Here is an 11,132-nt window from a genome sequence, read left to right as displayed (position 1 = left end):
CTTATAAGTAGATGAGCCTGGTAAACGAGAAGCTAGATAAAAATCGATAGTACCAGTCAGCACAAAGATAGCTAAAAAATTGAGACTAATTAACATTTGTAAAAATATTTTCAATAACCAAAATATGGTTTTATTGAATCCCATCTGTAAATTTTAAATGAAACAATTTGCACTCAAACAACTTAATCTACTAGCTAGTTACTAATCCAAAAAAATTTTAATTAATGAAATTATTAAGCAATGCATTGAAGCTTTTGGAAGATGTCGCGTATGAGCCATCGTGCCATGAAGAAATAGGCCTTCCCTGTCGAATGTACTCCATCCCAACTAATACGTTCTTGAGGTTTGGCACAAACCAGTATATTTGGAGCTCCACACTTTCTAGCAAGACTAAAGTCATAATCAACTTCACTCCCACAACAAGCTTTTTAAAGTGATTTTAGATCAAATCCTGTTTATAGTAAACAGGTACACGATGTCATTTTCATTTATGTGGTATGTATGTTAAACACACAACTTACAGATTTTGAAGACTCACTGCTTTCCGCAAAATCAACTCGTAAGCATTATAGTAATCACCATATACTATAGTCACATTTGGATGCTCTTCTTGCAATTCTTCAATTGCTTGCTGGAGTTGTTCATTGTGATACATTGCAAAGTTATTCAATCCTTTAAGGCAATGAAATTCATCATATGCACTAGAATCATTAGAGTGAAATCTGGTAAGATATATGGGCATGCAACCAATTGGAAAATTTCCGGGGACAATAATTCGAGTAGCACCAAATCCAACAACTCTCTACAATATATATATATATATATATATATATATATATATATATATATATATATATATATATATGTAACACCCCTATGTTCAGTAGTTCTGCACATTTCATTGTTTCGATGACCAGTGTCTGCCCAAACAGTTGGAATATGTAAAACCATAACTAAGTCACCTAGAAAAGTTAAAAACAAAAATTAATAGTCATTACATGAAGGTAAAATAGAAATGAAGAAAATAAGGTATAATGGGTTAAATGAGTCAAGGCCACAGCGATGGGTAACCGAACCGGGAAGTGACTGCGAGGTCAGTTGCTGTCCTATTTTTGAAAGGGACTTTATGGCACCCCAGGCCTAAGAATTATTGCGAAGCTAAGGTAATATGAAAATCATAGAAAAGAATCAAGAACTAACTCAAATAATTGAATCGGAACTCCGGAAGCAATTAAATGTTATTGGAAAAAATATATCAGGCCGATAAAGGACAAAATGGTCAATTCACCTTTAGAGGTGACTTTTGGCCTAATTGTTCAATAAAATATAGGAAATTAATATTTTGAAAAATAGATTATAAGAGGATAGGTGTATGGAAGAAAATGAAAAAGGAAAAGAAAATTTAAATTTTTCTTAGGAATTATGACATCACTTCTTATGCAAGCATGACCCAACTAATACTATAATTTTTAATTATGGAAAATTGAAGATAAGTTAAAAAGAGGTTAAAACAAATTAAAATTAGAAAATTGGTCTTCTTCTTATCCACCCAAGCCGTCCCTCTCCTCTCTCTCTCTTTTCTCTCTCATTTCCTCCATAACCAAACATTTTCAAGCTTTCAAAGCTTGAATCCATCCCATAAATCCCATAAATTTCTTAAGTAAATCTTGTTCTTGGATCTTAGCAAGAATATTGAGAGCAAAAAGGAAGAGAAAACTAGAAGAATTGAAGACTTGGGAAATCCAACAAAGAGGTTAGTGGTGAATCTTCTAATTTTCTCTCTATATTCATGCTTAGGCAATTGAACTAAGTTAGAATTTGTGAAAATGAAACAAAAATAATGTGTTAGGGAATTCTATGAATTTCGGCAGCCATGGGATGTTGGGGAAGATGATGTATTTTATTTCAATTAACCATGCATATAAGTCCAAATGAGTGAGTAAATGCTATTGGAATACTTTAATTTCATAGATTGTGACAATTAGTGAATTAGGGTTCTTGACTAATGGGAAATTTGACAAAAATTTTGAGGATTTGGTGACTTGATGCAAATTGACCTAATTGAGGCTTAAATTGGTCAATTGGTGTGAATTGGAATGTGATTGAATGATTGAAATTGGAATGGAGTTATGCATGGTAATGTCCAACTTTGGACAGCCTGACCATGGTCAACTTAAATGACCATAATTAAAATTCTGTTGCTCTAATTGGTGTGAGGCCAGTTGGAGATGAAAATTAAGACCCAAAGCTACAATTTTTATGTAGAAACCTAGCCCTAAAACTGAACTTAAGTTGGTAAAAAATTAGGTTGAATCTGGATCACACACCCTGCCATTGTACATAATTGATCATATAAACAGTACTTGTTCAAATGGTCATCACTTGATGTAGACAGGTCCAAATGACCTAATTTTTATACCATTGGAAAGCTATGACATAGTAGAATAACTTTCATGAAGAGCACAATTCTAAATTCTGACCATAACTAAATCAAATTGCCAACCAAAATTGGCTCACCAAATCTGCTAGAACCTAAAATTTGCTTAGAATTCTGGAATTGACTAATCCGGCTAGTTATGGTTAAATGGCCATAACTTGAGCTACAAAATTTCAAATGGAGTATTTCAAGAAGGGAATTAAAGCTAAAATATAAAGGAACAACTTTTATGAAGGAAAGTTGATCAAATTTCCACTGTAGAAGGTCCAATAAAACAGTAGAACCAAGAGACCCAAAACTAAAATTTTGGAATTTCACTTAAGGAATTTGGAATTTCAATTGGCAATCAATACCCACATAATTGTAAACCAAAATGTGGTATGTGAGAGTAATTAGAACTAATATACCTATTAAGTATGAAAAAATCAATATTTTAGTCAATTGGTCAAATAAATAGTAACCATAAATGCACCTTATGCAAAGGATTCAAATGTATAAATCGTATTTGGTAGATTAAGGCTATAAAAATTTTAATTGTTCAATTACTTATTAAAAGTGATTTAAATGAGTACTGAAACACTTTAAATTGTGTGTTTCAGTAGAACAAGACACTGGGAATGACAAAAAAAAAAAGTGAGTTAAGGCCAAGAGGCGACTCATTTGAGGTTTGTGCACAACAATTAACTTCTATTTGATTTTCGATTTAAATTTTTAATTGAATAATTTATGAAATTTATTTATGACTTCATGGATATCGAATAATTTGGTTGACAAAGAATTTTATGCTATTAGCTCAAATTTTGGAAAATTAAATTGTATGTGAATTGATGGATATTTTGAGGTTTGGATAATTATTGAAATGGTTTGAAACCACAGTTTCATGCCTATATGTTTGAATTCTTCACTAGCTTGCCTAGTGGGATAAATTATTTTATATTCCCTCTCTGGCTGAAGTGTTGAGATATGTGTCAGTTGATGACGAATTGAATGAGCACTCATATATTTGTGCTAGCCAGCCTTGGCATTCCTCATTAGCCTTTGGCTAGTGGGATGAATTGGATATGGGAGTCATGATTAAACTATGTAATTTTTTAAAATTTATTTTGTGATTATGAAATGAAATTTGGTTTATTTAAGAAATTTTTTGGCTTTAGAAATAAAACATGATTCTATATGTATTAATATTCAAATTGATTTACCCTGAAAAAATTGTGATTAATTGTTGTATAAATTATTATTTTCTTTAAGTTGTGCACCACTGAGTCTTTGGCTCAGCAAAAACTTCTTATTATTGTTGCAGGTAAAGAGGTAGATAAGGCAGCAGAGTAAGCTGCTTGGGACTGAAGTGACCAGCATTTTGAATATTTACCGGGTATACAGATTATACTCCTGTAAATTTTTATTATAATGTATATGTAACTATGTATGTATCTAAATTTGGCTTGAGCAGTTGTATAATAAATTTTGGAATTTATCTTTGATTTGTGTAAATCTTTGTAATGTAAAACTGTTATTTTTTATTCAATGAAATATTTAAGCTTCTTTTTATATTTGTTAAATAATGAATTGCTAAGATTGAGATTGTTGAAAATTGAGTTGTGTTGATAATATCGGAGTTTGGGATTGAGATATATATATTGGGAGTGTTTTTACAGGTTTTTGAAAAACTGTTTTTTCAAATTATAAACGGCAATCTACCGAATTTTCTGTAAAAATTGCAGAGATTTTTAAATTAATTAAAATTTGAATTATGACTTAACTTCAATTAAAAGTTCTTAATACCTATTCAAAATTATCCACCACTTTAAAAAGAAATGGAAATTGGTTTAAAATCCCTTGTAGTGTATTTAATGGGTTATCGGTATGCAAAGTTCGATAATTCATTAAGTATACTATGAGATCATGTTATGCCTTATAGAGAGGTAAGGTGTGACAATATATATATATATAGCAAAATTAAGGAAAAAATTAACAAAAAGAAATCAAATTGCTAGTGTCAGAAATTGAATCCCCAAGGTTATATATGGCCTCAAACTTAAAAGCCTTGAGAAAATGTGCATCAAATGCAAGCAGAATAACATAAAAGAAGGAGGAACAGAGAAGCAAAGTGCAAAGAAGTTTGGGGGAAGCCATGGTTATAGAGAGTATAAACGTTGGGTTTGAATGAAAGCAATTGGTAGTGTCTGGATCAGTTGAAAGCTTTAACGCTTGGGACTTTGAACAGGGAGTCTCATAAACGATCTATTTATAGCTATACATAGTCCATGCATAGTTAGAAATAGGAAATCCAATAAGACATGGGTCCTGTCCTAATCTTTGTATCCTATTTGGATATGAAATCCAAGCATAGCAAGGATTATAAAATATATAGTTATACTTTGACTAGGATTTGATTGCGTAACCTCAAATTCGGCAGCATATTATGTCAGTCTGTCCATGCAAGCAACGAATTTATTCCCAAAAATGTCCCTGATGTGATGAACAGATCCAAAGCTCCTTTCATTCGATCTTTTCAGCAGCAGTAAAAAAGAAAAAGAAAAATTTGAAGAGATGAAATAATTCTTTAAGGAACTCAAACAGGTGTGCAGTTTTACAACAGTTACTATCGAAGTTCTAAATTGGCTGTCAATGGATATTTTCTTTTGGCATTTGTTTTTTTTTCCCCTTTAAGGTATCAATAATGAAGTCTTTTGGTGCTAATGCTTATCAGAGCCCCTGCCATTTTTATTTTTTAAAACAGCCCCTGGAATTGGTGTTAACATAATAGTCCCTGGAATTGTGCTTAATGGAATGCACAAAAACTCACTTCGACTTGGAAAGCATGAGCTTAAACTGTTAAAAGGATTTCATGGCATCGACAACTGGGTTCTCTTGCACATAAGCCTCTGCCTAGTGCCTGCCTACTGTGAATTAGATGTCATGCAGATTCTTCATATCCAAGATGTCATGCAGTTTCTGGGTTGATACTTGTTGTGTTGGTAATGAATTCTATGTCATTAATTGTCGTGCATTTTGATGAAGTTTTGAAGGACATTTTGAAATATAAGCTTGCTCATTATGTATTATTTATAATGTATATATAAATTTCAGGTCGTATCAGATTTCATGACATCAACAACTAGGTTCTCTTGGATATGAACCTCTGCCTAGTGCCTGCCTGCCATGAACTAGAAGTCATGCGGTTTCTGGGTTGATACTTGTTCTGACAATTACACCTGCACTTACACAACCATGCTGTATTGGTACCCACTGAGTTTCAATTATGAATTCATATTGTTGGTATTGATCCAAAGACAACTATAACTCTCACGTACACACAGGAAAATTTCTAACCTAATGAATCTGACAATTTATGATTCCGTTACATGTGCATATAATAATAATAATAATAATAGAACAATTTGCTAAAGGAAATATGGCAGAATTGAATTTGGTTTCTATTTTCTTTTATAGAGAGTACAGGTTATTGATTCCCAATATATTGGAAACCACAAATAGAATGAACAGGAACTAGCATCAATGATACAAGAATCGTTTTTCATTTCTAGAATAGGAAGGACAGGCTGACTGCTCAACAATTCCCCCAGATGTCACAAAACAAAACAGTGAAACATAATAAGAAGTAAACCATAAAAGAACTAAACCTGCCAAAGAACCTGTATGAAAAATGCTAATAAAAATTCTTATAATTCTTAACAATTCAACACTGAACCAGAATGGTAAATTCTTTAACTACCAATATCAAACATCCCTGATCCTGTCCAAACAGTATGTGCTTCATCATGTGGAAAAAAGCTGGCCATCTCAAACTCAAAGAAGCATGGATTGATGGATCAATCAATTTTCACTGATGAGTAGATGAGCCTGGTAAACCAGAAACAGGCATAAAAGCCAATGGTACCAGTCAGCACAAAGAAAGCATATGAGACAATCAGCATGTACCCAAAGTACAGCAACCCAGAAACTGGCTTTGTAATTTCAAGCTTTGTGAAGAAGTAGAAAGCAGCATAAAGGAACAGATAAAGCGCAGAGGAACCTGAAGTCAGGTATGACCTCCACCACCAGAGGTAGTCCTCACTGCATAGCTGGAAGTAGCAAAGCACAATTGTGATCTCGGCACAAGTGATTATCAGGATGATAAAGACAATGAATAAGAAACCAAAAATGTAGTAGAATTGATGCAACCATATTGACGTAAGGATGAAGAATAGCTCGATAAACACCGCGCCAAATGGGAGAATGCCTCCAATAAGGATAGAGAAGGCTGGGTTCATGTACCAGGCTTGTTCTGGGATCTGCCTCGGTATCTTATTAGTTTTCACTGGATCTTCAATTGCTGGCTTCTTGAAACCAATATAACTACCAACAAAGACGAGCGGAACTGAGATACCAAACCACAAAAATACCAGTGCAAACATGGTTCCGAATGGCACTGCCCCAGAGGATTTCTCACCCCATATTAAAGCGTTCAATACAAAGAAAATGGCAAAGACTACTGCAGGAAACATGAAGGCGGTTTTGAGGGTGATTTTCTTCCATTCTGTTCCCTTGAACAACTTATAGAGACGAGCTGAAGAGTATCCAGCAAACAGGCCCATAAATACCCAGAGTAGGAGCATGGCTGTCATCAACCCACCTCGGTTTGAAGGGGAAAGGAAACCAAGGGCAGCAAAGATCATGGTAACAAGAATCATCCCAAGAAACTGAACCCCTGTCCCAACATAGACACAGAGTAAATCTGAATTTGATGGAGGCCTGAAAACATCCCCATGGACCAATTTCCACCCAGTCTCTTCTTGGGCTTCTTCTTGCGTCTCTAATTGGTTGTACTTGGAGATATCCCGGTAAAGTGTCCGCAACATGATCATAGCCACCATTCCCGAAAGGAAAAGAACAATCATCAATGAGTTGACAATTGAAAACCAGTGAATCTGATCATCAGCCATCAGAAGATAGGAATCCCACCTAGATGCCCACTTTACATCACTTTCCTGCAAGGTAAAATAAGGGATAAGCAAATTATCAAAAAACAGCATTATAAGCTTGAGTCATTGGAACTTGGGACCAGCAAAAGTCAAAATGCTTCACTCCGTACCTGGAACTCAACATCATATGTAAAAATTATGTCCTTGTTAACCTCCACCTCCTGAGGAGTTTCTGAGTTGGTGACCAATCGTTTTGCATGGGGATCACAGGTCGTTAAACGTGTATTCTCATTCTTCCACTCACCTTCGAACTCATGCTTAACACTAAATTCATCAAAACAGCTAGGTTTCAGCATAAAGGAGTAGACCATCATTTCAAACATCAGTTTAACCCAAATTTCATCAAAATAGCAAAATATCATAGAACTCAACCTGAATGGTTTTACTTCAAATCCAACAATCCTGGCTGAATCTGTCTGAGCGTCTTTGTGAAATTTGACGGTAAATGCTAAGTGATTGTGAATAAAATGTTTTTGCTCTTTGCTCTGCAAAAGAATCATGCATATAAAGTGATAAAATTGGATTGCACAAATACACAGCAATGTTTTAAGAAATTATCAAATCTGAATGTGATTGATCCAGTACTTACTCCAGCATATTGTCCTCTGAGACCAACATGAAAGCCATGTTGATACACTATGGAATTTTCCTGATCAAGCCTTGGAATAGGGAAAACCAAAGGAAGATTGTCCAAGATCCTGTTGGAAAACAGAGCATGATGTATCACACAAATTACCCCACAGATAGCACGTTATTTGCTGTATCACAATATATAAATATATGAATATAACTAAACACCCTTAAATGAATGCCTCACATATTCACCCGATATTCATCATCTATCTTTTCCTTGAATTCCTTTGCAGTTTTCGCATCAAGTGTAATACGGCATAAAATTTTGCACATTTGTGGTTCTCTCATCTTAAACTGCAATAACAAGCTTCTGTCAACCAAGCAGTAGCCATATTCTCATACACAAAGCAATAAAAGCTACTCAAGACACTTGGCTTACAACATAAGGAGAGTTTTCAATGCGATCACCACGGAGAACTTCCCCAAGATTTTCAGCACTATCGACTATATGCTTTGGAGGACAGTAAGGGAGGGAATAGTAGGAATAAGGAAGTTGTGTTTTTGTAGAAGTCAGTTTGTTTACTTTCACCTTCAATTCATCTCCCTGTTTCAGTAGACACATAATTAAAATCAATTTGGCATGAAATCGCCAACCACTATCCATAATAGCTTGGCTTTTATATCACTAGATAGCCAAGAACATAAAACACACCACAAAGAAATTTCAAGGGAATAAATTTTTTATTGAAACACTTAATTTCAATCCTCTCTCAGTCTACAAGCAAAACTAGAGCATAAGTTGCAGGCATTTATCTCAGAAACTTTAATTATATCCATTAAACAGAAGGGTAGTCCATTTGGGAATAGAAGAGCATACAAATATTAGAATTAAACATGACAAATTCTATATCCTAGGTCCAACTGAGTGAAATCTGGAGCAGACTTGCACACAGCTGCCTCCTCCCAACCCCAACACCAGCTCATGCACACACAGTCGCACACTCACACATGCACATACACACAAATATAAATATATAAAGCTTGTTTGCCAAGCATTCTAGAACAAAATTCTCTCAACAGTTCAGCATATATTATGAAATGAAAATTATTATTTTTTCAATGATATTACAGCATTTACCATACACATGAGATTATCTATGTCCTTTTCTTTTGCATTCTAGGAAAAAAAAAATTTATCTCTACATGTTTGGTTAAGTAGACCAACAATGCAGTTTTCAGAAATGCATTCATATTGTATAATTGTGAAATCAGACTTTATCTTATTTTATCATACAATGACAGGTACCTAATGTGGCTTTTTCTAACCAATGCCTTTATTTTCAATTTATCAATTTGGAATAGGCAACATTTATCACATTTTCTTATTTCAATATAAGATTCAAGATTATATACAGCTATTTTTATTTTATCTAAAAAAAGACCACCAATCTGTTTGCTTAAGTAGACAAACAATGACATTTTGAAAAATGCCTCTATATTGTGTATTGTGAAATTGTAAATTTTCCATATTACCTTATGCAACTTATTTAACAAATAAATTTGTTTTATGTTCTCGTTTTGGTCCAGGCAACCAATACAGCCATCCCATTAGAAATTTTATGATTTGTCACCCATTAAACGCAGTTCTTTGTTTGTCCAATTTAAGTGTTTTACATACGAGGCCAAACATAACTAACAATAAATAAGGACATCCAACAAAATTTAGCCGATACGAAAAGATAGCAAAAGAAAAAGAATTGACGACCCAGCAAACACCACATAGATCCCTACCAAATCCGAAATAAATAACAAGCTTAGCATACGCATATAGATGCAAACCAAAAAATATTCAAGACCCATAAGAAGAAAATAAAATAACACACGACACGGATCCAGGAAAAGAATACCATGTAGCGCAGAGTGAAAAGACAAAATCAACAAGATCTAACCCTAATTCATTTATCGATGGAATCATGAAAACCGCATACAACGATACAAGAGTCGCAGATATAGATAGATGGATAGATAGATAGATAGATAGATAGAGAAGCAATGGTATGTAGAGATGCGATTACCATAAGGAAATCCTCAGGGGCGACACCAGGGAGATAAAAGCAATGACAATTGACGAAGAGCAAAGCACAGACGCCGATCCATAGTTTGAATGCGAGAGACCCTCCCGCCATAGCAGCACACAGCGCAGGATATAGATCCACCAAAATTTGATCAATTACTCTCTCTCTCTCTCTAGAACTAGTGAGCTTTCTCACTCTAGATTGATAACTGGCAACGGAGGGAGGGTGCGTCGTGGGTTGTTTGTTTTCTTTATAATGGCACGAGAAAGAAGAGAAAACGCAACGCGCTCCACGGCGAAATGAAGTTTTTCTTTTTTTTTTTTTTGGAAAAAATGAAGAAGTTGGGGCATAGGGGATCTTAGATTTGCATTGCATTTGGGTTTTCATTCGTTTGCCGTTGGATCTGAGGTGTCGGCTTCATCGTGCGGTGGATATTGGATCAGGACCTTCACGGTGATTCATCCTTTTTCTGTGTTGTATTTCGTTTTGGCTGCTGTCCATTTGTGCCTTAATAATTGATAGTGAAAAGAAGACGAGATAAACCTGATGAAATAAATTTAAAATTACGTTTTGGATTATATAAATTTATATCATTTTTAATTAAAAATAAATAAGCCTATATTTAATAAAATATTATTTTTTTAATTTATTAGTTTTAATTGACACATCCTTTTCCTTTTCAGTGTTTCGTTTGGTTGCTGTCCATTTATGGCATAATAATTAGTAATGGAAAAATATTAAATAAGTTTATATATTTTTTAAAGATAAATTAAATAAATTTAAAATTAAGTTTTGAATTAAATAAATTTATATAATTTTTTTCAATTAAGTCTAAATAAATTTATATCTAATAAAATATTTTTTTAATAATAAATTATTTTTTAATAATAAATTATTTTTTAATTTATATTTTGAATTATTAAAGAGTTCATTAAATATTAGAAGAAATAAATAAAAATCTCAATTAAAGAAGAAAAAATAAAACTTTAGTAATGAAATAATAAGATTTTAATATTAAGGAGAGAATTTTTTATTCATTCCTAATCAACATAGATTTTTAGA

At 33.5% G+C, this 11,132-nt stretch overlaps 1 protein-coding gene and 1 pseudogene across 1 annotated transcript; both read right to left on the bottom strand.

Moving 5' to 3' along the window:
* Positions 1-233: 233 nt before the first annotated feature.
* LOC110661768 (GDSL esterase/lipase At5g03980-like) lies at positions 234-2,342 on the bottom strand (annotated as a pseudogene).
* A 3,615-nt stretch (positions 2,343-5,957) lies between these two features.
* Positions 5,958-10,393, bottom strand: LOC110661787 (transmembrane 9 superfamily member 8). Its single transcript, XM_058132066.1, has 7 exons — positions 10,071-10,393; positions 8,435-8,599; positions 8,240-8,349; positions 8,012-8,120; positions 7,795-7,907; positions 7,533-7,686; positions 5,958-7,428 (listed from the first exon to the last, which is right to left on the bottom strand). Exons 1-7 carry the CDS (start codon positions 10,179-10,181, stop codon positions 6,271-6,273), a joined length of 1,920 nt encoding a protein of 639 aa, XP_057988049.1. The 5' UTR covers positions 10,182-10,393; the 3' UTR covers positions 5,958-6,270.
* Between the last annotated feature and the right edge of the window lie 739 nt (positions 10,394-11,132).

The sequence above is a fragment of the Hevea brasiliensis genome, chromosome 13 (genome assembly GCF_030052815.1).
Source record: "Hevea brasiliensis isolate MT/VB/25A 57/8 chromosome 13, ASM3005281v1, whole genome shotgun sequence".
In the NCBI taxonomy this organism is placed as follows: domain Eukaryota; kingdom Viridiplantae; phylum Streptophyta; class Magnoliopsida; order Malpighiales; family Euphorbiaceae; genus Hevea; species Hevea brasiliensis.
This window is presented reverse-complemented; position numbering and strand designations above follow the sequence as displayed.